Source organism: Pseudorca crassidens, chromosome 10, assembly GCF_039906515.1.
Source record: "Pseudorca crassidens isolate mPseCra1 chromosome 10, mPseCra1.hap1, whole genome shotgun sequence".
In the NCBI taxonomy this organism is placed as follows: Eukaryota; Metazoa; Chordata; class Mammalia; order Artiodactyla; family Delphinidae; genus Pseudorca; species Pseudorca crassidens.
This window is the reverse complement of record NC_090305.1, coordinates 105,556,421-105,583,118: the sequence shown is the minus strand read 5'-3', so window position 1 is coordinate 105,583,118 and position 26,698 is coordinate 105,556,421. Positions and strand designations below refer to the sequence as shown.

The window sequence follows — 26,698 nt, the reverse complement described above, 5'->3', positions numbered from 1 at the left end:
GATTGTTAGACTGCAAGGTGTGTGTATTTTTGCGGGCAAGCGCCACCTGGCTTCCCAGGGACAGTAGTAATCCTTCAGTTCCTGCCAGCGCGCTGTGGGCCTCCCCCTGGAGCTCCGCTGACACTCCCCACGGCAGAGCCCGTAGGCAGCCCTCCCGCGGGACCCCGCAGTGCTCAGGAGCGCTTTTGAATTGAACCTCACTTCACCTGTTACTGCAGTGGATTTTTTCAATTCCTTTGGCCATAGAGAATTTTTTAGTTGAGTATGCAGTATTCACATACGTTGGGGTCTGTCCTGGCCGTCTGCCTGCTCCTTGCCTGGACCATCTTGATTTCACTGCCTCTGCGTCTGACCCCTGATCAGGCAGGCCTCCCCTCACTAATTTTATCTTTTTGGTTCATTTTATTCATTTTTTCTTTCTTCACCCTCCCTCCAAATAAGACCTTATTGAGATTCTGATTGGAATTGCATTATACAGCCGTTGTATTAGTCTCTCTGGGTGCCTTAACAAATACCACAGACTGGGTGGCTAAAGCAATAGACTTTTATTTTCTCTCAGCTCTGGAGGCAGAAGCCCATAATCAGGGTGCCAGCAGATCCGATCTCCGGTGAGGACTCTGTTACGACAGGAAGTAGCTAAGTGTGTGGGAAGGGCTGAGGGCATCAGATAGGGTCCGGGGTGGCCGCCCATGGCGCACACTTTCTTTTGGGGATGACAGAAGTGTCCTGGAATCACGGCGTGGTGGCGGCTGGCAACTTTTGAATACACCCAACAACACGGCACACGCACACTGCTGTGTTCAGCAGAGCTTTTTTTAAAATATGTAGTCCTAGAGGTTGTTACTTTTATAGCAATTGTGAATGGAATGATTTTTCCTAGAGAACTTCTGATGGATAGAACCAGTCCCTGCTTTCCCGAATCCTTGAACAGTTCCTGCTGCACAGGTGCTCAGTGTTCAAGTGACAAATTACTTCTCTACATCAGGAAGTAGAAGGCTGCTCCTCCCTGGAGACATGCTCATCAGCGCAAGGCCCACTGAACTGACCCCAGTCTGTATCCCCACCAGACAAAGGGATCCGTCCTCGGCTGGGCTCTGCGTGTGCAGATCTGGAGATACAAAAAGGAAGCTAGACCCTGAGTCCAGAAAGATGAGAGCAGGTAGGGGGCCGGAGGCGCACCCAGGAAGAGCGCCCAGGAACCTTGAGGACATGCTGGCTCAGAGCGGCCAAATCCAGGCCACGGGAGCGTCTACCTTCTTGTCAGACGTTGGTAGAAGCCTCGGAGCAGGCGGCGGCCCCCAGGCTGACGTCACACGGAGGGCGCGTCGGCCTGTCCTGCCCGCCTACTCAGTGTCACCTTGCCCCATCTTCCGCTCACTTGGCTTCGAGCACCTTCTGCCAGGGCCCTCACTGCACTGCTGGGCCTGCTCCGTGCCCATGCCCCCATCTGCCCGGGCTGAGCTCGGGAGTCTCCCCGAGCCTGGACTAACCAGCCTGTCTCTCTCTCCCTGCCCAGGAAACGGAGGTGGAGCTGTACAATGAATTCCCCGAGCCCATCAAACTGGACAAGAACGACCGGGCCAAGGCCTCGGCCGAGAGCTGTAGCTGCTGAAGCGGCAGAGCGAGCAGAGCAGAGCCCTTCGCGCACCAAGCACACAAGTAGGCCTTCCACCACGAGCCCCTCTCCTCTCCACAGTCGGTCATCTCGCACATCCAGCTGCCCGAAGAGCCCCCAACACAGTCTCCCCTGCACACACACCCGACACAGACTCACTCCACAGCCCAGGCCTGTGCCGGCTCCATCGGGGTCCCTGCGTCAGCCCTCAGATGGCAGCAGGACGGGCCGGCTGTAGAAATCGTTCCGGTTTGGAGTCGGCCTCGGAGACGACTTCTTTTTGTCCACTGGAGAGAGAGAACTGTTTACAGTCAACCTGTGTCTAATTAGTTCTGGTTTTTTTAACTTGTCTTGTGGTCTTTTTACCCCCCCACCCCCGTGAAGGCTACCACTTGGGAAGGCGGGTGCCCTGCGCTTCATTACAGGCTCACACCCAGTCTGATCAGGCTGAGTTTTGTATGTATCTGTTAATGCTTGTTACTTTTAACTAATCAGATCTTTTTACAGTATCCATTTATTATGTAATGCTTCTTAGAAAAGAATCTTATAGTACATGTTAATATATGCAACCAATTAAAAATGTATAAATTAGTGTAAGAAATTCTTGGATTACGTGTTTAAGTCCTGAGATGCAGGCGTAGAGATGGAGGGTGAAGCCTGTCTGGATCGCAGAGTGTTTAGCCACTCAGATTTCAGAAATCCAGCTGGAGGCAGTATTCTGTACAGTAGACACGAGAATCATGTACGCCTTTTAATCAAAGACTTAGGAGCCAAAAAGCTTTTCATCTCTCCAGGGGGAAAGCTGTCTAGTTCCCTTCTGTATCTAAATTTTTCCAAGAGGCTGATTGGCATAATACCATGGTGTGTGCAATGGAGAAACGGCTGTTTCAGAAATATGAAACTCTCATTTTTCTTTTTTTTCTCTGCTCCACACTTTGAAACTCCCTTATTAGATCAGCATCCACGTACAAGAGAGAAAGGAAAAGGAAAATCCTACCAGACCTGTCCTAGGGACTTTACCTTTGTTCTGGAAGGTGCTCCTTTCGGGGCTGTGGCATCCTTAGGTGAGCAGACCTTCTCTCCTTCTTCCCAGTACAACCCGCCATGCCTTCCCTGTGTCCTGGGTGTGGAGCCAGGCAGCTGTGCCCCAGGACCTGCCCCGCATTGTAGCTTGCTTCTCAGAGCACCTCCCTCTCTCCAGAGGCCTGCATTCTAGGGTGTGGGCCAAGTTCTTCTGTAAAGAGATGAACGTGATGCCAATAAAATGTAACAAGAACAAAGACCATCTGTCTTCGCCCTGTCTTTTTTCCCTCTTCCAGACTCGGGCTCAGGAGAGACCCTGTTAGCTAATCACTGCCGTTGCTTTTTCTGGGCCCGCAGGACTCTGAGGCAGAAAGGCCTTCTCCTCTCCAGCCCTGCATACCTGCCCCTGGCTTTTGTCTTTTGCATTTTTAATCACAGTATTGGGGGGGGACCCTGCATGGAGAGAGCATTGTCCCTTTAGAGGAGCAACCACGAGCTGCTGGGGACCCATGGACCACCACGCACAGCCTGGGAGTGTCACTCGGTCTTTGTGCTGCCTTGTTTTTAATGCTGTGATGGTCGACCGTCACATAGTTCTGGATCAGGACAGGAAGACCTGGCAGCACCAGCCCCATGTTCCAACATAGGTAAGCAACAGCCGGGACTGAGTAGATGCCGCCCAGAGCCAACTGTACGAACTAGTCGTGTTTCCCGCAGCAGAACAGTGTAGGTTTTGCAGACGTAGCCTTTGGATTCTACTTGGGTCCACTTCTCAAGCCCCTCAGTCGTGTCTTTCCCCCGCTGCTCTTGGCCCGGACTTCACGTGTTAAAGTAGCGTCCTCAGGAGCTCACAGCCACAGCGCCGCCGCGGCCAGCGGGGCTTACCCCTGCTGCGGCCCCGCACCCTGGGCTGGGCTTGGGGGTATGCTGTTTGGCCTCAAGAGGAGCAGAGTCCTTCCCAGCTGGCGGCCTCGTGCTGGGCCGTGCTGTGTGGACCAGGCTGCTGTTCTCAGAGCGGGTCCCTCTCGCCCTAACCCTGAACATGACGTGGAAATGGACTTTGACCTCTGACCTCAGCCATGCCCTAAAACTGGTGACCATCCTTACACTGACCTGCTTTATTTTTGAAATGAGCCCGAACATAACCTTGTGGCCCTGATCGCAGCCGTAGCTGGCTGATTCGAAATTTGACTTTTAACCGACCTTGACTCTGTGCTCAGCTTCGTCTTGTCACTGACAATCATCCTAAACATGGTCCCCCTTGAAATGACCTTGAATCTGACCCTCCTCCTGACCCTGTCATATTCAAACTGAAGTTAACACTGAACCCTACCTCCCATGACAGCCTTCCTCTCCAGCCTGAGACTAGTCCACACCACGTCCCGTCAATGGCTGGCTGACCTTGGTCTCACCTTATCTACCTAAACTCCGTACGCACAGCTACACTTACCTAGATGATTGGGTTTCTCCACAGTAAGAAGTAAGGCTGAGACTGAACTCTGCACTAATACAGCATCTTTTCCCACATTCCTACTAAGAGTCAGCATCAGCACGTGCTTTTGAGAGAAGCAGGTTAGCTCCAGCAAGCAGTAAGATTTGCTTTTGAGGAGAATGGGATTTGGAGTGTTTGCACTAATGCAAATTCTTTTCAGTAACACAGTTGAGTTCGTTTGAATTTGCTGTGCCTCCCGGTAAGAATGTGAATCGAGACGAATGTGTGCTGCTGTGTTGAGACGAATGTGTGCTGCTGTGTTTACATTCATCTCAGTTTGTTCTAACAAGAGGAAGTTACTTTTGAGAAGAATGGGAATGATTAGTTGCACGGATACAAATTCATCTCAGTAGTACTCCTCAGCTTGATGCAAACCCAGTCGCCCTGTGACTGTGCATCGCTGCGCTTGCGTTCAGTTCACTCCAACAAGCGGTAGGAGTCTGGGACTGACGTTGTTGCACTGATGGGAGTTCTTATCAAAACCTCTATTCAGATTGGTCCTAATTCCTCCTACCTCGCAGTAAGAAAGTGCCTTTAGATGAAGGTGTGTTGCATTGCTTCCGTTCATGTTAGTTAACACTAACCAGCAATAAGGTTTTATCTTTGAGAAGAATGCCTGAGGCCGAGCTTGTCTGCACATATCTAGTAGCACTGGTTAGAGCTGAACGTAGGTCCATCACGGTTTACGCTGACCTGCAGTGGTTGAGACTAAGCTGCTTACAGTAATACGGATTCTCCCCATTACCACTAATTACACTCATCCTAATTGGCTCAGGCTCTCAGCAAGAGCTTGCTGTTGGGGTGAAAGTATACTGCTGAGTATATTCACCTTGTTTCATTAATCCTGACCCAGACCCTGCTTCTCAGCCAGACACACTCAGGTTGAACCTCTTGCCTTGTCACGACCCTAAAGATCTTCCTGGACCTCACGCTGATGTTGCCGCGTCTTTGCCTTCCGAATGACCTGACCACATGATGTCCTAATTTTAGGTGACTTCCTGCTTCACCTCACACCAGATGTTTACCTTGAAACTGACCCTGAGCCTGACCCTGATCCAGTCTCTCACCCTATGGATATGTGTTCCTTGTGAATTGCCCTGATTTTTACCTTGTCCTGAACTTGACCCTGTGTCACACTTACGTTACAACCTTGGAATGACCCTCCTGATGCTGCACGTTAACCGAAGTCAGTGCCGAACTGGTCCTTGAATTTGATCATCTTGAAGTTGACCTTGAAACTGACCCTCACCCCTGGCCCAGATCATGCTGCCAGTGTCTCACACTGAGAAACTGACTTTTACCTTGAACTTCTCCACTCCAGTCTTGTCCTTCACACCGGGATGCTCCTGACCGTAATCCCCGTGAAGCAACCTTGGGTAAGCTTCAAACTAACCTGGACCTGACCTCGGTCCAGGGTTCTGTGCCTCGCTCTTCAGCTTGATCCTGAACTTCACCTTGACCCTGTGCACTGAAAATCACCTGGCCTCAATCCTCCTTGAAGTTCACATAAGCAAGAACTTGACCTCACATTTGAAAGTGGCCCTGTACAACTCAACAACAACAAAAAAACCCAGTAGAAAAATGGGCAGAAGACCTTAATAGACATTTCTCCAAAGAAGACATACAGATAGCCTACAAGCACATGAAAAGATGCTCAATATCACTAATTATTAGAGAAATGCAAATCAAAACTACTCATACCAGTCAGAATGGCCATCATTAAGAAGTCCACAGGAATTCCCTGGTGGTCCAGTGGTTAGGAAGGCATGCTTCAACTGCAACTGCAACCAGGAAGGCATGCTTCAACTGCAAGGGGAACAGGGATTCAATCCCTGGTCGGGGAACTAAGATCCTGCATGTGTGGGGGCAAAAAAAAAAAAGAGAGCTGTTCTTAAAAAAAAAAAAGTCTAGGGCTTCCCTCCCTGGTGGCGCAGTGGTTGAGAGTCCGCCTGCCAATGCAGGGGACACAGGTTCGTGCCCCGGTCCGGGAGGATCCCACATGCCGCGGAGCGGCTGGGCCCGTGAGCCATGGCCGCTGAGCCTGCGCGTCCGGAGCCTGTGCTCCTCGGCAGGTCAGGCCACAACAGTGAGAGGCCCGCGTACCGCAAAAAAAACACACACAAACACACACACAAAAAAAGTCTACAGGTAACAAATGCTGGAGAGGGTGCAGAGAAAAGGGGACCCTCCTGCACTGTTCGTGGGAATGTAAGTTGGTGCAGCCACTATGAAGAACAGTATGGAGGTTCCTCAGAAATCTAAAAATCGAACTACCATATGAGCTGGCAGTCCCACTCATGGGTGTATGTCCAGAGAAAACTCTAATTCAAAAAGACACACACACCCCAGTGTTCACTGCAGCACTGTTTACAATAGCCAAGACATGGAAACAACCTAAATGTCCGTCGACAGATAAATAGATAAAGAAGGCGTGGTACATAAATACACTGGAATACTGCTCAGCCATAAAAAAGAACATTACGGGCCAGGACCTTTGAATATAGGTGCAAAAATTCTAAACAAAATATTAGCAAGCCGAATCCAATAACACATAAAAAACCATCATACACCACAATCCCAAGTCTGAATCCAAGTGGGATTTAACCCAAGTTCACAAGGAGGGTTCTCAACATTTGCAAAATCAATGTGATACATACCACATTAACAAAAGAAAACCCAAAAACCAAATGATCATCCCAATAGATGCAGAAAAAGCAAAAACAAAATTCAGCATCCATTCATGATAAAACCTCTTACCAAATTAGAATAGAGGGAACACATCTCAACATAATAAAAGCCATTTATGACAAACCCACAGCCAATATAATGTGAAAACCTGAAAGCCTTCCCGCTAAAATCTGAAACAAGACAAGGATGCTCACTCTCACCACTTCAATTCAACATAGTCTTGGAAGTCCTAGCCACAGCAATCAGACAAGGAAAAGAAAGGTTATGCAAACTGGAAGGGAAGAGGTAAAGCTCATTATATACAGATGCTATGATACTATATATAGAAAACCCTGAAGACTCCACACAAAAATTACTAGATCTAGTAAATGAATTCAGCAAAGTAGCAGGATACAAGATTAATATTCCAAAATCAGTTGCAGGGACTTTCCTGGTGGTCCAGTGGTTAAGACTCAGCCCTTCGACTGCAGGGGCCATGGGTTCCATCCCTGATTGGGGAAGTTATGCATGCCACGAGGTGAGGCCAAACAAAACAAGACAAGAAAATCGGTTGCATTTCGTTACACTAACAATGAAATATCAGAAAGGGAATGGAAAAAACAAGTAACTTCTAAAACAGAACCAAAATCCTAGGAATAAACCTGACCAAGGAGGTGAAAGGCTTACACCCTGAGAACTACGAAACATTAATAAAGGAAATTAAAAAGGATTCAAAGAAATGGAAAGATAGCCCATGCGCTTAGATTGGAAGAATATTGCTAAGATGGCGATACTACCGCAAGTAATCTACAGATTTAACGCCATCCCTCTCAAAATTCCCAAGATATTTTTCACAGAAATAGAATAAATAATCCAAAACTTTATATGAAACCATAAAAGACCCGGAATTGCCAAACCAATCCTGAGGGAAAAAACAAAGCAGGAGGCATAACTCTCCTATACTTCAAACAATACTAGAGAGCTACAGTAATCAAAACAGTGTTGTGGGGCTTCCCTGGTGGCACAGTGGTTGAGAGTCCGCCTGCCGATGCAGGGGACACGGGTTCGTGCCCCGGTCCGGGAAGATCCCACATGCCGCGGAGCAGCTGGGCCCGTGAACCATGGCCGCTGAGCCTGTGCGTCCAGAGCCTGTGCTCCCCAACGGGAAAGGCCACAACAGTGAGAGGCCCGCGTACCGCAAAAAAAAAAAAAAAAAAAAAAAATGTTTTATGGGTACAAAAACAGACATACAGATCAATGGAACAGAAAAGAGAAGCCAGAAATAAACCCACACACCTATGCTCAATTAATCTCTGACAAAGGAGACAAGAATATACAATGGAAAAACGACAGTCTCTTCAGCAAGTGGAGTTGGGAAAGTTGGACAGCTGCATGTAAATCAATTAAGTTAGACCACTCCCTCACACCACACACAAAAATAAACTCAAGATGGCTTAAAGACTTAAGACATGACACCATAAAACTCCTAGGAGAGATCATACACAAAACATTCTCTGATGGGACTTCACTGGTGGCTCAGTGGTTAAGAATCCGCCTGCCAATGCAGGGGACATGGGTTCGAGCCCTGGTCTGGGAAGATCCCTCATGCCCTGGAGGACCCACCGCGTTGCACACTTGCCTTCTCCCTGTGAGTGTCACTTGCACGTGCTGGCCAAGAAGCGTGTGACTGCCACCTGGTGCTGCCGGAGCCCTGGTGTGTGACAAAACGAGGCGATGGAGGCGCTGCTCCACCAGGCGGGCTCAGTCTCCCGAGTTTCCTGACGTCTGGGGAGAAGCGAGCTCGCTGGCGGGAGTCCTGCCTCAGTTGGCACTGCAGGGCTAGAACCGCCCCTGTCGCTGGGCACTCGCCATTTTGCCGGAGCTCCAGGGAAAGGAGCCAGCGCTGGAAGTACATTACCACTTAGGGTCTAGTCTAGCTCATGGGTGAACCTTGAGTCCCTACTTTAGGCCAGAGGGGAGGAAGGGTAAGGGCTGTAATAAACCCTTCGCTTTAGAGGAGGAAAGCCAACTGGCTGAACTGGGGTCTGCACGTGTATCTGTATCTGTTGCTTCTCCTTGGAGAAGCCAGCATGGCTGTTAGTTCAGAGAAGCACACTGGGGCCTTCCCTGGCAGTCCAGTGGTTAAGACTTCCTCTTCCAATGCAGGGGGTGTAGGTTCGATCCCTGGTGGGGGAGCTAAGATCCCACATGCCACACAGCCACAAAACCAAAACATGAAACAGAAGCAGTATTGTACCAGATTCAATAAAGACTTAAAAAATGGTCCACATCAAAAAAAATTTTAAAAAAAGACCCTGGTTCTCTCTCCCGTCAGCCCTCCACGCCTGGAAAGGACTGTTTGGGGGCTGTCTTGTCCAGGGGTTGTGGAAGGACAGGGAAACTGCCTGCCATCCCCCATTTCTGGCGCTGGGATAGGATCCTCCAACTCTGAGATCAACTCAGGTTACCCTGGGGATCATGAGAATCCTGTCAGGTCACTGATTCTCTGGCTATTCTCGCTGTTAAAACGGAAACTGCTAAAGCATATGAAAAGGATTATACACTATGTCCAAGTGGAATTTATGCCTAGAATTCAAGGATGATTCAACATACTCAAGTCTATCGATACACGACATTTACAGGATGAAGACAAAAAAACATGATCTCAACTGATGCAGAAAAAGCATTTGAAAAAATTCAACTAGAAAGTTTCTGCAAAGGAAGCCATGAATACAATGAAAAGACAGCCTACTGAATGGGATAAAATATTTGCAAATCATACAGCTGATAAGCGCTTAATATCCAAAATATATTTAAAAACTCATACAATTCAAAAGCAAAAGAACAAACAATCCAATTTAAAAATGGTCAAAGGGGCTTCCCTGGTGGCGCAGTGGTTGAGAGCCCGCCTGCCGATGCAGGGGACACGGGTTTGTGCCCCGGTCCGGGACGATCCCACATGCCGCGGTGCGGCTGGGCCCGTGAGCCATGGCCACTGAGCCTGTGCGTCTGGAGCCTGTGCTCTGCAACGGGAGAGGCCACAAGAGTGAGAGGCCCGCATACCGCAAAAAATAAAAAATAAAAACAGGCAAAGGATCTGAAGAGACATTTTTCCAGAGGACACACACAGATGGCCAACGGGTACCTGAAAAGATGCTCAATGTCACTACATCGGGGAAACGAGGCAAGACCACGATGAGATACCACCTCACACCTGTCAGAATGGCTATTTATCAAAGACAAGAAATAACAATGTTGCTGATGATGTGGAGAAAAGGGAACCCTTGTGCACTGTTGGTGGGAGTGGAAGAGAGTATGCAGGTTCCTCAAAAATTAATAACAGAATCATGCACCGCACGTTTGTGGGGAACCTGGAGCTGAACCGTCTGCAGACGAGCTGCTTCTGGGTCGGGCCTCGAACGCAGCAGAGCGGCTCCCTCGCCGCGATCTACTGAAAATCGGCCCTCGACACAGGGGTTTGTGAAAAAGTAAAACAAACAAGTAAATTAAAAAAATAGAACTATCAACCCATCCAGCAATTCCACTGCTCAGTATTTATCTGAAGGAAGTGAAAACACAACTCGAAAGACGGCTGCACCCTCATGTTCACCGCAGCACTATTCACAACAGTCAAGACATGGAAACAACCCGAGTGTCCATCAACAGATAAACGGATAAAGATGTGGTCCACGGATGCAATGGACTCTTAGCCGTAAGAAACGAAGGAAGTCCCGACATTTATGTCATCGTGGATGGACTTTAGGGCATCAGGCTAAGCGAAGTAAGAGAAAGACAAATACTGTATGATCTCCTTGATATGTGGCATCTAAAAATAAGTAAATACGCCAAACCCACGGACACAGAGAACAGACTGGAGGTTGCCAGAGCTGGCGGGGGTGGGGGGTGGGCGGTGGGGCTCGGGGGTGGGGGGTGAAATGGGTCAAGAGGGCCAGGCTTCCGGTTACAACGTTGGTCCTGGGAATGTAACGTCCTGGATGGCGACCAGGGTTAGTCATATTCGACTGCATATTTCAAAGCTGCCGAAACAAGCTGTCTTACCTGACGCGCGGCAAGCCACAAGCTGAGATGCCGAGGTCGGAAAGCCGAGCGAGGAGACAGGAGAACAGACGCCACGGCAGGCAGGGGGCCCGGGTGGTTTCGGGATAAGGAATAAGGAAGCAGGGCGGGGTCCGCGCATGGGGGGCGCGGAGAAACGTGACGGAAGAAGGGTGTGAGCCGGTGGAACTAGGCCCCCGGCCTCTGCAGGTTCAAAAGGCCGCCCCGGGGACAGCTGCGCAGGCCCAGTTGGAGGGCCGGCGGTCCTAACCGGTTTCAACCGGCTCAGCTCTGACCGGGTACAGCTGACTCTGGGCTTTCCGGACACTGTTAGGCTGCGTGGAGGACACGCAGGTCTTTTTGTAGCAACAATTAAAACCGCCTTGATGAGTCAAGGCAGGTTACAGGTGAAATGGATTTAACTAAGCAGTCCCTGCAGTTTCACTAAGAGACTAGACCTTACAAGTTCTCATCAGAAGAAAAAGAAAATTTGTAACGATGTATGGTGACGGATTCGACTACACTTACTGTGCTGATCACAGTATATACAAATAGCGGTACACCTGAAACTAATGTCATGGTAGGTGTCAGTTACCAGTGTTTAAAACTTTAACCCCTTTTTGTGAAACAAACACTGAGTCAACTAGCAATAGAAGGAAACTGCCTCAACATAATAAAACCCACATATGAAAACCCCACAGTCAACATCATACTCAGCGGTTAAAGACTGAAAGCCTTTTCCCTAAGGTCAGGAACAAGACAAGGGTGCCCCCTTCCATCACCACATTCCGCAGAGCACCGGCAGTTCTATCCAGAACACTTAGGGCAAAAAAATAAAAGGCCTCCAAATTGGAAAGGAAGACGTAACAGTATCTTTGTTCACAGATGGCACAGTCTTATATGTAGAAAACCCTGAAGAGTCCACGATATAACTAGAGATGATAAACTACTTCAGCAACATCGCAGAATACAAAAATCAACACACAAATCAGCTGCATTTCTATATGCTAACAATAAACAATCCAAAAAAAAAATTCCATTTATGATAGCGTCAAAATTAATAAAATAGGGCTTCCCTGGTGGCGCAGTGGTTGAGAGTCCGCCTGCCAATGCAGGGGACGCGGGTTCGTGCCCCGGTCCGGGAAGATCCCACGTGCCGCGGAGCGGCTGGGCCCGTGAGCCATGGCCGCTGAGCCTGCGCGTCTGGAGCCTGTGTTCCGCAACGCGACAGGCCACAGCGGTACCGCAAAAATAAATAAATAAATAAATAAAAATGGTCAAAAGACTTGGATATCTGTCCAAAGAAGATACACAGGTGGCCAATAAGAACATGAAAAGATGCTCAATGTCACTAGGCATTTGGGAAATGCAAATCAAAGCCACCTTACACCCAGTAGTATGCCTATTATTCAAAACAAAACAAAAGGGACTTCCCTGGTGGTGCAGTGGTTAAGAATCCTCCTGCCAATGCAGGGGACACGGGTTCAAGTCCTGGTCCAGGAAGATCCCACATGCCCTGGAGCAACTAAGCCCGTGCGCCACAACTGCTGAGCCTGTGCTCTAGAGCCCGCGAGCCACAACAACTGAAGCCCGCGCGCCTAGAGCTTGTGCTCTGCAACAAGAGAAGCCTCCGCAATGAGAAGCCCGTGCACCGCAACCAAGAGTAGCCCCCGCTCGCCACAACTAGAGAAAGCCCGCGCGCAGCAACGAAGACCCAACGCAACCAAAACAAAAGAAACAAACACCCAAAAAAAACAGAAAATGAGTGTTCCCAAGGATGTGGAGAAATTGGAACCTTTGTGCACATGGAAATAATGTAAAATGGTGTGCCTGCGTGGAAAATAGTTTGGTCATTCCTCAAAAATTTAAACATAGAGTTACCATATGAGCCAGCAATTCCACTCCTATGTATTTACCCAAAAGAACTGAAAGCTGGGACTCAGAGAGATGGTCGTATAGCAAGTTCATAGCAGCATTATTTGCAATAGCTATAAGGTGGAAACAAGCCAAGTGTCCATCAACAGATGATGAGTAAACAAAATGTGGTTTATATATGTGTAACGGAATACTATTCAGCCACAAAAATGGAACAAATTCTGAACAATGCTGCGACATGGATGAAACTTGAAGCCATTTTGCTAAGTAAAATAAGCCTGACATAGAAAAATAAATATTGTATGACTTCACTTAGATGAAGGCGCTAGAATAGGAAAAATCCTATCAACCGAAAATAGAATAGATGTTGTGGGCAGTGGGGGAATGGAGAGTTACTCTTCAGTTGGTACAGAGTTTCTGTTAGCAATGACGGAAAAGTTCTGGAAATAAACAGTGGTGATGGTTGCACAACATTGTGAATAGATGTCATGACACTGAACTGTATACTTAAAAACGGTTAAAATGGTAAAAAGTTTGTTACGTGCATTTCATTTTTGTTTTTAAAAAAGGGGAAAAAGGAAACTGCCGAGCTAAAGAAGTCAAAGGCAGTGTCTGCAGCTCACGAAACCTGAAAAGAGGCCTCAGCCTCACAGAACCCCAGGGGCCCCTGCCTCTGCCCGCAAACATCCTCCATCCTCTGTGATGTCCCTGCGCGGGGTGCCCTTTCGGCAGAAGCGCCCTGTGTGGGCAAAGCCACACCGCACACGAGACAGTTCGGCCAGCTCGACTTCTGCTGCCACTCCCCCGTGTATATAGAGAACACGAGCTTCTTCCAAGGGGTGGGAGGCCGCAGTGGTGTGGGACTAATTTCTTTGGCCATCAAGCCCTAAAAGAGCCAGTGGGCAAGGCCTGCCAGCCTCACTACCTGAAGGAGGTGGAAGCGGAGGGGGCCAAAGAACACCCCCTCAGGCACCCCTCCCTCCCCCGAGAAAGGCCCCAGACTCAGATTGCCGCCCATCCCCCCCCTTGGAGTGGCTCTCACCCACCCGGCATCCCGGAAGCTGGGAAGCCTGCCCCCTGGACCACAGGGAGCCCCAGGGCTCACCTCCTCCCGCTGGGGGCAGGGCAGTGTTTCCACTGCCCCGAGGCAGGCATTCTTTCTCTGGTAATGCCCCCCTCCCCCCCGGAAATCCTAGTACCCGTCAATTATATCCCAATAAAACTGGAAGAAAAAATCCTCATGCCTGGGCTCTACCTTTGGCACTGTGGATTTCACTGTCCTGGGAGAAGGCGCTGGGAGTTTTTAAAGCTCACCAGGTGATCTGAGTGGGCAGCCAGGTTGAGAACCACTCTTCTGGATTGTGACCAATCAGCAGAGGCCGTGGCCCAAGCCTCCTTAGGGAACTAGGAAAGGAGCTGGCGTCACCGTGGTCATCGTGTTCCAGTGTCCGTGGTCCTGCAAGATGGCGGGTTGGCAGCAGACAAGTATTAGAGGGCACAGCAGTTGGTTTCTACTTCTGTTTTGTACGTTTCTGGAAAGGGGAAGAGAGAAACCCCCTTCCCTTCTCAGTCAAGGCCTGAAGCCCGAGGAACTACCGTCACACGCCCCTCACTGTGCACAGGAACCGTCCCCCTGGGAAGTCACACCTGGACCTGGAGGCGCCCAGGGCTCCCCGGAGCAACAGGGCCCCTGAGCTGCCCACTGGGGCCCCAGAGCAGGGCGCTGGCTTATGCACAAGTGCACGTCGCTGGGTAGCACATAAACCATCCGGAAAGGGGCCAGGAACGAGGTGCAGATTCTCAGGGCTGAGTATGGGAATCTCAGTGCTGCGCGGATGCTGCCAGAAGCTGCCTTGGAAGCCAAGCTGCTGTGCTGCTCTTTCCACGCTGACCTCTAGGTCCAGGGGCTGGGAGGGGCTTTTGAGAAAGTCGGCTCACAAGTCTGGGGCCAAACTCAAAGCGGGAAGAGTGCGCCCTGCGGCTGGCCTGGCACCTGGTGCTGAGAGGCCCAGAGACCCCCACCTCCCTCTCCATCTCCTTCTAGACTGGTTGCAGATCAGTTTGGTAAAGAATCTTTGGGCAGCCCTTGCTCCTCAGGGAGAAGCAGGTGAGGGAGCTGGGACAGGCACAGGGTCCCACCCTGAGGAGCCCCCAGCCGGCCAGTAACACGGAGGGATCTCTGGGGCTCAGGCACATGCAAAGAACAGTGTCCAGGGGGTCTGCACACAGCAGGCTTAAGTGGAGTTTTCATAAGATCACGGGCAGACAGGGCTGAATCTGCGCTGAAGTCCAGGCTAGCAAGCCAGGCAGGCCAACCCTGAGCTGCAGACGTGCCTTGTCTTACTTCTTACAATTTTTTCTTTAATCTAATTTTTTTTTAATTTTATTTATTTATTTTTGGCTGTGTTGGGTCTTCGTTGCTGCGCACGGGCTTTCTTGGAGTTGCGGCGAGCGGGGGCTACTCTTCGTTGTGGTGCGCGGGATTCTCATTGCGGTGGCTCCTCTCATGGCAGAGCACGGGCTCTAGGCGTGTGGGCTTCAGTAGTTGCAGCACGTGGGCTCAGTAGTTGTGGCTCGCGGGCTCTAGAACGCTGGCTCAATAGTGGTGGCGCACGGGCTCAGCTGTTCCACGGCATGTGGGATTGTCCCGGACCAGGGCTAGAACCCGTGTCCCCTGCACTGGCTGGCGGATTCTTAACCACTGTGCCACCAGGGAAGTCTTTTAATCTGAATTTTGAATAATGTTGAGAGAAGAAGAGATTATAGACTAAAAAATGTCGTTTTGCCACTTGTCTTCAGAGTGTTCTGCAGCCCGGGGCCTGCCTTCTACCTGGCATAGCAGCGGGGGCTGGGCTCATTGCCCCCCTTATGGGCGCACCGTGCCCCTCAGATCACCAGTCCCTCGCAAACCATCTCATTCATTGATATTTTCTACCTGGCCAGGTAGGCCTGTAAGTCTGTGAACCCCGGGACAGAGAAAATTAATGCTTTTGTCTTCTGTTTTGGTTTGGACTTTTTTTTGTTTCCTGGGACAAAATTGGAATAGAAAAGCATCCCAGACAGGTGGACAAGAAAGGCACAGAGGTGTGCAGTGTGGTGGTTCCACACGAGGACAGATCTCTGGTGGTTTACCATCAGGCAAATCTGCAAAGCTCTGGTCCCCAGTGTCCGGTGTCACCACAGGGGCTGGTGGCGTGGATTCCTGACATACAAAGGCCAGCAGGTGCCGACTGTACAGGCCTTGAAGGCAGCATCGGGAGTGGCCAGTGAGGACCAGTTAAAAGGTCACTCTGGAAGCCAGCTCTAGTGGTTGGTGCAGTGGCAGGTCAGGTGTGCACCAGCGGTCACTTGGCCATATCCCGGGAGAAGTCAGCTTTCAGGTTAGCCAGTCCTCTACTGGGGCTGTGGACATCTAAAAATCTGTGCAGGGTGCGGGTCTTGGGAGGAAACCAGCAGTTGGTCTCCTTGGCGGGCGTAGATGTGGCCTAGGCTGTTCTCTGAGCCTACCAGGCAGAGGTCAAAGACCAAGGTCAGCTTTGCAGAGCTTCTGCCATAGCCTGGCTGGGATCTATGGGGGCAAGCGGTCCCCACAGCGGGACGCCTTCCCTGGTGGCTGCCCGGCGGCGTCGGGGGGAGTCTTGCAGCGTCCTTCACAGAACCTCATCTCAGAGCCTCGTCCAGTGCAGCCCCGTGGGGAGTGACCAGAGGGATCTGTGCCCAGGGGACGAAGTCCTGGGGTCTGGCCTCGGTGCCACCCCAGGGAAACCTTGGCAAGGCCTCAGGAGGACCTGTGGCAGGAAAGCTCCAGCGCAGGTCCTGGACCAGCAACAGTACCCAGGGGTCCAAGCTCTCCAGGCTTTGGGTCAATTCCTTTTCCCAAACCTGCCCCAGCATCGACCCTTTGTTAAACGAGAGACTCCCCCCCGCCCCTTCCTGGGCCTGTCGAGAAGGGGGTCTGGGGGTCCCCGTGCTGACATGCGTCTCCGGGCTTGAGGATCCGCGCGTCTGGTCCCCAGAGCCGCGCAGCCGGTGGGCTGTTGGGAGGGAGGCTGGCAAGCGGTTTCCATGGAGACGGGGCGGGGCGCGCGCCCAACGCCCGCCGGCCGAGCGCAGTTACCCGCTGGGCAGTCCAGCCGCACGGGCGGGGCGGGAGGGAGGCGAGCGCGGAAGGGCCGGGGACGCGGGTGAGACCACGCGGCGCGCCCCTTAAACCCGGAGGGGACTTGGGCAGCCGAAAACGCAGAAGCTGGGCGCCGGCTCCCGCTCCCCCTGACGCAGAGACGAGCATCCTTCCCGAGCATCCCGGGGACCCTTTCCGCTCAGTCCCCTCCACAGCGATTGACCCCGGCCGTGGTCGTTACTCACCCTAAGGGTGAAGACTGTCCTTCCCGAGAACTGTCCCCGCTCCCCACACAGAAAGCTGCCCCAAGGCCCCAACCTCTCTCCCGTTTGAAATGCTAGTTCCTCCACTGGAGCCAACCGCTCACTTGTCGAAGGCCTAGGGTCTGGGGGAGGGCAGGGGAAGGTGCTTTCTTGGACCTAACCCCCAGGCTCTCCAGGCGCGCAGTTTAATACCTTGGGCAGAAAAAACGGGCCGAATCTCACTACTCCCTGTGAGGGCCCTTTCTCTGTCACTTATTCGAACAAATGTTTATTGAGCATCTACTGTATGCTAAGTACAGAGAATTCGGTGACCCACACACCAGACAAGCTGACTCCAGGTGGGGAGGAGAGACTAGGCTATAAATGCAAAAGCTCAAGTAGTGATAAGCGCTTTAAATAAAGAAAAACTTGTCGAAGTGATGGGGAAAGATGGGGGTGGGTGGCCCTACTTCAGACGGGGTGTTTAGGGAAGGCTTCCCTGAGGTGTTATTCACCTGACTGGCAAGAAGGAATAGGGCCTGAGAGTCCAAGGAGGAGGGAACAGCAGCACAAAGACACCGCGTGGGGTGGGCCGGCTGTCCAGGGCAGGGACAGGAAGGCAAGCCGCATAAGGCCGTGGGGAGACGCCTGTATTTTATCTTAAGTGTGATGGGAAGCTGCCGGCGTGTTTGAGGGGTGGGCAGGATCTGATGGGGTCCAATGGGGGCTTTGAGAAAACCTTGGCCTCTGTGAAGATGTGGCAACAGGGAGATCCACTCTGAGGCTTTCTCAGTCTTCTGGGGCAGATGGCGCCTAACAGGCAGGTCCAGAGTGAGCTTAGATGCCTCAAGACTGCTTGGCCCTCCTCCAGCTGCCCTTCCGCCGTTCCCTGGCTCCAGGGCCTGGCCCGGATGGAAAGACTTCTGCACCCAAACCAGGCTGGAGCTTGGCGAACACCTGTCCTCATCCTGGGACCTAGCCTTGGCCTTGCTGCCCCTCCCCCGGCCCTGGCTAACTGGACAGATGAAGTGTCAGGAAGGGCAAGAGCCCTGCACTAGGAATCAGACTCGGAGCGCAATCCAGTGGCACCGTGTGAGCCCTGCGTCTTCTCTGGACCTCAGCTTCTGCATGTAAGGTGGGGACAGGGCAGACAGGACACAAGACAGGGTCAAAGGGTCCTTCCCACTGGATCCATCGACGGTCCCAAAGCGCTCAGGAATTAATATCTGATTAGAGGGAAATAAAGTAAGGGAACTCATTTTTGGAGAGCCATTTATGTCGAGCTCTAGACTAGGTGTTGGTTTGGTGGCTTGTTTCCGCCTTTCACAAATATAATTCTGAGTCCTAACGGACCTAACTCCTGAGTTTGGAGTTAGATTCCTTTCTAGATTCTCATCATTCAATGCTACACCAGACAGACAAGCTCTTGGGGGTGGGGGACAGATGCTAAAACAAAAGATACTTTAGCTACAGAAAACTTATGAGAAAAGGAATGAGGATGACAGGACTGAAGGAGCCGATGGAAGACAAACCAGGGGTGGGAAGTGGGCTCTGGGAGGGAGGCCGCGGGGAGGGCAGGGGCGCCAGGACATAAAGTCTGAAGAGGTCAGCAGGCCCGAGTGCTGCAGGACGGTCGGGGAGCCCTGGAGGGTCCTGAGCGGGGAGGGCGGGGGCCCGGGCTGGGGGGTGGCAGCCCCCCCGGACAACGGCAGTTAGGGAGTGGAGTCCCAGCCTCTCAGGGCAGCTGTGAGTTGTTCTTGACCAGGAGAGAATGTCGGGATCGCCAGTCACACTGACATGAGCATCTGCGAGCCTCGCAGGCCCCTCGGGCTCTCGGCTCGGCCCTGGAACCGCGCAGACTCGCACTGGGACGGGAAGCCCGCCAGAGTTTGACTCCCATCTCATTCATTCAGCGAATATTTATTGAGGACCTACTACGTGCCAGGCCTCGTGCAGCATGGGTTGATCGGGTCCCTGCTCTCCTGGGGGTGGCAGGCATGAGAAAGCGAGAGGTGGTGTAAGACCACGTGCTAAAAAGTGGGGTGGGGGGGCCGCCTTGAAATGAGGTAAACAGCAAATGCTCTGCCATCTCTTCCTGGCCAGGGGTCACCGGGGACCTTACCCAGTCTCTCCTGGGTCCCGGTTTTCCACCGCAGGCAGAAACGCAGCCCCGGCCGCACGGGATGGGTGGATGCCCGGCGCCTGGGCCCAGGCTGCTCTCGCCCCCTGTAGGGCTTTGCGCGTCCCCCCCTCCCCGCCCAGGCCCCCACGGGAGCGTCTCCACAGCTGAGGCTACTTGTAAGAAAGGAGATAAAGCCAAGATTCCCTTGTCGGCGCCTCCGCCCCGCAGGGCAATGATGGAAGATGGTTTCTCTCTTTGTAGCGTTTTGTCCTGGTAGCCGGGGCCCCTCCCCAAATGGTCTCTCCATCGCAAACCCGCCCGGGCTCCTCGGGCCTCAAACCCCGGGCCTTCTGGAGAAGAGATGTCAAGCTCTACCACAGCCCCAGGCTGGAAGACAAGTCTGGCCTCGCCCACTGGGCCGGCTCCCTCGCCGGGGGGCACTGGAGCAGGCAGCCTGGGTCCCAGGAGACCCCTGCCCCGCAGACAGGGGGGCCGGGAGCCCGCGTCTCCTGGGCCAGGAGAGTCGCCGGCTCCCCTGTCCTTGAAACAAGGGCCCAAACGCCATCCAACTCCACTGCTCCCCCCAGACCTGGCCCAGCCAGGCAGAGACCCCCGCAGGGGAGGCCCCTGGGGAGGCTGGGCTGGGCAGAGGCCGAAAGGAAGGGCAGGGGAAGGTGGGGACGGCAGGGCCAGGCTGTGAGGGGGGCAGGATGCCACGTCCCTTCACACCCCCAAAGGCTGGTGGCCGCGGCCCAGAAGAGATGAGGGGTCAGGAAGCCCTGAGGCGGCGGCCAGGTCACGGGGGCGGGGGGATGGCGGTGCCTGAAATGGGGCGGGGAGGTGGGGACACACACAGGCCAGGCTGGGTGGAGTCACAGAAGCCGGGATGGGCGTTCATGGGGGACGCGGGTGCGGGGAGGAGGGGGCGCTCAGAGGGCTGCACGGTCGCGGGGCAGCAAGGCTTAACCCGATTTATAACAGTGAATCTGGCGGCTACTTCTGGGCTCGCGAACAAAGGACAGTCACGGAAACACCTTAGTAACAGCCCCGCCTGCCCCGCAGGAGGACACGACCAGACGGCTGGCGCTGCAGCCGTCAGGACAGGCGACCTGGACGCGGCCCCGGTGTCCAGAGTCAGCGACACGAAGCCCTGTGCGCGCACAGCTCGCGAGCTGGGGCCAAGGGCGGGGGCTTTGTTTTCACTTCACATCCTTCTACTCCCGTTGGGTTTTATACCACAAATAACTTCACCAAGAAAAAACTACCCAGCACTTAAAGAAATGAAAGGAAAGAAAAGTCAAAGTCCTGGAGAAGATCCCCAGCTCGGGCACAAGCGGAAGAGGGAGGTGGTAGGACCCCTCCTGGAGCCGAGCCACTGTTCACGTCCCAGGGTATGGGCTCCACTCTCCACGCCGCGCCTCTGATCAGCACTGCAGGCCCGTCTCTAGGATGGGGTCCTTACTCGGCACCCACGGTCCTCAGTCCCCCGGAGTGGGGGCCTCCCTCACTCTGACCCTGACACACAGCGCCAGGGGGTGGCGGGTCCTGCCGAGGTCTGGCTCCTTCCACACTGAGAAGCACCTAAGTCCCTTCTTGACAACCTGCACGTTAAGGACAGCAGCACTTTGGGGGTGTCTGCAGAGGTGGTGGGCAGCCGGGGCCCCGGGGACAGGACAGGACGCGTTGGCAGCTCAGCCCCCCGTTACACCTCCTCTAAGCGTCAGCATCTACTCGTCCGCTCCTTTGACCTCAGCCTCCCGCCTGGCGGTCCCGCCCCGCCCCACCGCCGGCCCTGGGGGTGAGCGGCCAGAGGCCCTCACCACGTCCCCATTCAGGGCTTCACAATACACATTTGCATCTTAAAGGCAACCTCCCCGCAGCCTCGTCTGGTGAATTCCCCTTTTTCTCCCCTTAAATACTGAAAAGCACTTAATGCTTCTTATTTACATTTCAAACCCCAAACTGGGCCCAGCCCAGGCTAAGGCTGGAGCCAACCTCTCGGTTTAAAACAGCTTCTGGGGAGACAAACCCTTTGGCCTCTTAACTGTTACCCCAGCAGCCCAGCCACAGCCGACTGGGCCTTTCCCACAGCAGGCTGGCGACCCCACAGCCCTCTGGGCCTCCCCACCCGGGGCTCCTGCCCAGGCTGTCAGAAACACTCCGAGGTGGAGGTGCCTCTGTTTGCCCTTTTGTGTGTGCACCCCTTATACAGATGGCAACACTGAGACCACCCGGGGCCCAGGCAGGTGGGTCACACAGGGAGTTTGGGGGAGGGGAGCTCCTGACTCCCAGAGTCCACCTTCCTGCTGCTGCGTCGCCAAGCAGGGTGTGCCCGGGGCCGGGGGCCGGCAAGGAGCAAGGCAGACCCAGCTACGCTCTCGGAGCCCCCCCAGAAATAGGCAAAACAGAGTCAGATGATCGTTAAGTGCTATGAAGAAAATAAAGCAGGGTAACGAGACAGGAATCCCAGAGAGGCGTCTTGGCCCGGCTGGCCTGGAGGCTGCACTGAATGGGTTCTGGGTGAAAGGAGCTAGCCACACAGCAGGTGCGAAGGCCCCAAGGTGGGAGCCCCTGGTGTGTGGGAGGAACAAAAAGCCTGGAGAGGGAGGGCGGCAAGCGCGGCGGCTGGGGGAGAAGTGCACACAGGCACCTATGGGTGGGGGGAGAGGGAAGAAGAGATGAGGAGGGGCCCATGCTTTCTGCACGTTTGGGGAGAAGCAGGATTGCAAGAGAAAATGGGGAGTTTTTGTTTCAGCGAGGACACAGAAGAGATGCTTTTTAGACATCCCAGGGGAAGCGGTGGGCAGTCCGCGGCGCCTGTTACTCGGGAGAGAGACAGAAATGGGCGTCACCAGTGTATGGATGGTGTTTGGAGCCCAGAACTGGAGGAGCCTGCCTAGGGAGAATATGTACCCCCGGCCCCGGGGAAGGGGTGGCCCTCTCCACCAGGCCCTGGCCAATTCCAGGTGCTCCTTTTCCCATATTTTGGCATTTTCCCATTGGCCACGTGAGGCCTTCCCCACCTGTGACGTCCTTAGAAGGATGGCAGGGGGCTACCCAGGCGCGTTCGGTTCAAGAGGCATCCCTGAAGGCCTAGCGTCCTGGAGAACTGGGTAAAGCTGCTAACTGCCACCCAGGCCTCCGTGTCCCCACTTGTATAATGAGGTCACTGGGAGGAAATCGCCTCCCTGCCCACTCCCCAAGCCTAGAATTAGTCTCCCTGAGCCCTGGGCCCCAGGCAGCAACCCGCCTCCGGGCAGGCCAAGGAGCCCAGCAGGGCCGGTGTGTCCTCCCTGTGGACTGCCCTGCCTGCATGTGTCCATTCCCTGCTTTGATTCCTTCTCTCCTCCAGTTACGGCCAGGCCTCCCCCAGGGCAAGGGAGCCTCCCGGCACCCTTCACTGAACTGTTACTCAGGCCCTGCACCCTCTGCCCACTCCCCCCAACCCACCCCGGTCAAATCTTCAGATTTTTAAAAGGGAAATCTGAAATCTGGACTGCATTTCTACTGAAATCGCCTGATTTTTAAATCCTGGAAGTAATTCAGGTCTTAGTAAAACACCAGGCGAAACAGGCAGGGTCCAGGCAGAGGGTCTCAGAAGCCGGCTCTGAGGACCAAGCAGCTTCCTGAGGGAGCTGCACTGGACAGACCGGCCCTTCTTTCTTGAAACTCTCTCCTCCTCGGCTTCCAGGACACCAGCCACGCCTGGCCGTCCCTTCCCCTCTGACCGTTCTTTCTCTGTCTCCAATGGGCAGCCTCCCTCTCCAGCCAGCCCCACGTCCTTCCTTCCCCTCCGATGACCCGGGGAGACAGCCCTCACCCCGCTTGCTGCTGCAACCAGCTCGATTCACATTTCCAGCGACCTGGCCCCCTCCACGGCGACGGCTGGGCAGGTTTCAGTCGGGGGTCCTTCTGGGCTATCACCCTCTGCTCTCCCTTTGACCTTTCAGAGACCCAAGCTGGAGCCCCTCGTGCCAGTCGCCCGGGGGCCCTGGGCCAGCTCTCTCGTGGGCGCCCCTGCTCCCACTCGACCTCAGTGCGCCCTGGTCCTCCTGGGAGGGCCGCCACGCCCACCCCCAGCACACCCACCCTCTGCTCACTCCCAGGGCTTCTGCTCCCAGGCAGACCCCTCGGGGGCACGGGGTCTACATCTCGCTGCTTCTCACCCTGCACACACCCTGCATCTTCGGAACCCAAGATCTTTGCTCAAGCCATGCAGTATCTGCAAGCTCCTTGCCACTGCTCCCTATTCTTCCCAAGGCTCAGCTCTCACAGACCCGTGTGTCCCACCCCCCCCCCCCACGTTAGGAACTTCGGATGGTCTTTCGTCACCTGGGCTGGGCTCGCTAAGCGGCCCTCCTCCCTGGGAGAGGGTCTTGGCCTTCTCTGCAGGAGCCCGGGCTGAGATCCATCTTCCCTCTCCTACGGGCTGTACTCTCTGCCCCCTTTTGTGGCTCAAGCCCCTGATCCCCGCAAACACCCCACCAGCCTCAATTTCCTTCTCCCCTGGGGCTTATTCCCCAGCTTGTCGGAAAGCAAATGGGGGCCGGACAAGCGCCGTGACAGGGGGAAGCACAGACCGCTCAGGGGGCCTGCTGGGTCAGAAGGCCCGAAACGCACCCCGCTTTTTTGGCTTTCACGGGCTGCACCTCTTCTCACCCCTGGAGCTCCAGTCCAACCCCCACCCCGTCCCACCCCCTCTCCTCCATGCTCGGGCCTCAGGGAACTGTTTATCCTGCCGTGGCCGTGGCCGCGGCCGCAGGATCCGGGCCTAAATCACTCACCCCAAAGGGATCCGCCCTCCTCCCGGAGCGTCTCCCCGTGGCCTCAGCTCCCCAAGTGGGGGCTCCTTTGGCTTCGAGAAAGATGGTCCAGCGCCTCCTCCGCACCCCCAATACTGGACCCAGCGGCAGGGCCACCAGATTTGCACAAGCCTCCGCGTGGTACCCGGAGAGGGAGCCCCCGCTCTCAACTGCGCTCCCCACACGGGAGGGGGAGGGGTGTGGCCCGGAACGAGGAGCAACTCCCCTCCCCCATCCTCTCCGGGAAACCGTCCGGAGTCCGCGGCCTTCCCCTCTCTCCCAGCCGGAGCCGCCATTTGGCTTTGGGGGGGAATGATGGAGGCTGCTCACCCACCATAAAATGGGGCACTTGTAGCATCTGCGGCGGGGGCGGGGGCGGGGGCGGGGGGGGGGACGGCGGCTAGGAAATGTCCCCCGAGAAGCACCTGCGGTCTTCTCCGCCGCCTCCCGCGTCCTGCCCAGGCCCCCGAGGCGTAAGGAGACCCCGGGCGCGCAGGGGAGGGCGCCAGCATCCGCTCTCCTCTTGCACTCTGGCGGAGACCCCCCTCGAAGCCGTCCCGGCTCCCTCCACACTGCCCTAGCCGACCGCGTGAGGGCGTGCCCTGTGTTAGTTCGGACAAATTAAAGCGCGTCTAGCGGGCAGGCCAGGGCCCCCCCGGACGCGGTCTGGCCTTGGGGGCCCGTGGACCACTCTTGGCTGACTGCCGCCGAGCTCCGGGCCGCGGGGCCTCCCCGGGGGCCCGCGCTATTCGGCCCTAAACGGGGTGCCCCCCTCCTCTCGCGCTCCCGCAGCCTAGGGTGCGTCCCTCCGTTCCCCTCTGCCGAGCCCTCCCTGGGCGCGGGCCGCCTCTCCGCCACGCCGCAGGCTCGGGCCCTGTCCGGGGCGCACGGCGGCGGGCGCGGCGGCGCCGGGGAGGCGCGGTCTGGGAAGCCAGCGGCCGGGGAAGGGGCTCCAAGAAGCACAAGTTGGCGCTGGCCCCGGACCAGGCTGTTGTTGTTCTCAACGTGGTCCGCCGTAGAGCCATAAAAGCAGAGCGGGGCGCCCTCCTCACCAGAGCCCAGCGCGCACGCCCAACGAGCTCTGGCGGAGGCGGCGACGCTCGCGAGGCCGACTAAACCCGCTCCGAGACGATCCCCGCTTCGGCTACCTCGCGTCGGACTCCTGCGCTCCGGCCGACCCCGCGCCGGCCCCGGCTCGGGACCCCCGCTCCGGCCGGCCCGGCCCCCACCCCAGCCCTGCCGCCCGGCCCCAGGCACGGCCGCGGCCGCTCCCGCCTGGAGCCGCCGCGCGCCCCCAGCCCCCCGGCGCCCCCGCGGCCCCTCGCCTTTCTCTTCCCGGCGCGGCCCCCGGGCTTCCGCGCCCCGCCCGCCACCAACCCGCTCGCCACCATGTCTGTGGAGCTGGAGGAGGCCCTGCCGCTAACGACCGCCGAGGGGGCGGCCAAGAAGGCGGCCAAGGCCGGTGGCTCGACCTCGCTGTCCCCGTCCAAAAAAAGGAAGAATAGCAAGAAGAAGAACCAACCAGGAAAATACAGCCAGCTGGTGGTGGAGACCATCCGCCGACTGGGCGAGCGCAACGGCTCGTCGCTGGCCAAGATCTACGCGGAGGCCAAGAAGGTGGCATGGTTCGACCAGCAAAACGGGCGCACCTACCTCAAGTATTCCATCAAGGCGCTGGTGCAGAACGATACACTGCTGCAGGTGAAGGGCACTGGCGCCAACGGTTCCTTCAAGCTCAACCGCAAGAAGCTGGAGGGCGGCGGGGAGCGGCGCGGAGCCCCAGCGCCCGCCTCCGCCCCGGCGCCTGCTGCGCATAAGGCCAAGAAGGCGGCCCCGAGCGCGGCCCCTGCGCGGCGCGCGGACAAGAAGCCCGCCAAGGGCCCGCAGCCCGAGAAGCGCTCGCACAAGAAGGGTGCCGCCTCCAAGAAGGACAAAGGCAGCAAGGCCAAGAAGGCGGCAGCCGCGGGCGGCAAGAAGGTGAAGAAGGCGGCCAAGCCCAGCGTGCCCAAAGTGCCCAAGGGCCGCAAGTGAACGCGGGGTACCGGCGCCCGCTTTTCCACCCCGACTGCACGTAGGTTTTGCGCGGGGCACCGGCCCGGGCCGCCGTGCGCGCTCCAACTTCAGGGGACCCGGGCCCGCACCGGCCTGCCCATCCCCCGCGTGGGAGCGTTTTTTTGTTTGCTTTAGATTTTTGAAACGGCCCTGGCGATGCTCCTATTGGCTCTCGCCCTTGGCAACGGGTGTCGCCTTGGTTACCGGGCCCCGAAGGCCGCGCCGCGCCTGCGCGCGAGGACGCGAGGCCGCTCAGTCCTTCCCGCCCCCGCCCTGCCTGTTTCCGGGCGCGCGCCGAGCAATCGCGCGGGGCGCGGGGCCGCGCGGCGCTCTTTTTTCTCGTCGCCGTTTTTGGGGCACAATAAATTGGGCACAATAAATTGTTTAAACCTTTGAACCGCTCTTGTTTTCTTCCGAGTGGAGTAGGGTTGGGCGTGGCCGCCTCGGGGCTTGGGCTGGATGGGGGGCGGGTCCCCAACATCCTGGATCCGTTAGAGGTGCAGGCCCGGAGCCCGGCATGAGAGGGGGCCGGTTGGTCCCCGAAGGAGGTGCGGAGTTTACCTTGGTAGATAGGCAGTTGGGTCCACCGCCTGGGGGGTGGGGGAGCGGGGGCTTTGCGGGGTCTGCGGGTT

At 55.4% G+C, this 26,698-nt stretch overlaps 2 protein-coding genes and 1 long non-coding RNA gene across 6 annotated transcripts in view; 2 read left to right on the top strand and 1 right to left on the bottom strand.

Moving 5' to 3' along the window:
* Nucleotides 1–2,898, top strand: part of RAB7A (RAB7A, member RAS oncogene family) — a 94,215-nt gene extending 91,317 nt beyond the window's left edge. For all 3 annotated transcript variants that reach the window (XM_067755653.1, XM_067755651.1, XM_067755652.1), the window contains one exon: nucleotides 1,517–2,898. In XM_067755653.1, coding sequence (XP_067611754.1) covers nucleotides 1,517–1,612 — 96 coding nt within the window. In that variant the 3' untranslated portion in view covers nucleotides 1,613–2,898. The remainder of the gene's footprint in view (nucleotides 1–1,516) is intronic.
* On the bottom strand, nucleotides 2,551–24,338 carry LOC137232823 (uncharacterized). Of its 2 annotated transcripts, none has more exons than XR_010947194.1 (4): nucleotides 23,997–24,338; nucleotides 13,984–14,184; nucleotides 5,832–5,982; nucleotides 2,551–2,849 (listed from the first exon to the last, which is right to left on the bottom strand). It is a non-coding gene; the product is annotated as an uncharacterized lncRNA (long non-coding RNA). The 2 variants fall into 2 exon arrangements; XR_010947193.1 differs by having other exon boundaries at nucleotides 14,043–14,184.
* A 717-nt stretch (nucleotides 24,339–25,055) lies between these two features.
* H1-10 (H1.10 linker histone) lies at nucleotides 25,056–26,463 on the top strand. The gene has a single exon (XM_067755650.1). The coding sequence runs from the start codon at nucleotides 25,404–25,406 to the stop codon at nucleotides 26,043–26,045; it is 642 nt and encodes a 213-aa protein (XP_067611751.1). The 5' UTR covers nucleotides 25,056–25,403; the 3' UTR covers nucleotides 26,046–26,463.
* The last annotated feature ends 235 nt before the right edge of the window (nucleotides 26,464–26,698 follow it).

Bases quoted from the DNA above. Each gene is read 5' to 3' on its own strand.
- H1-10 (XM_067755650.1), top strand. From the start codon at position 25,404: ATGTCTGTGGAGCTGGAGGAGGCCCTGCCGCTAACGACCGCCGAGGGG.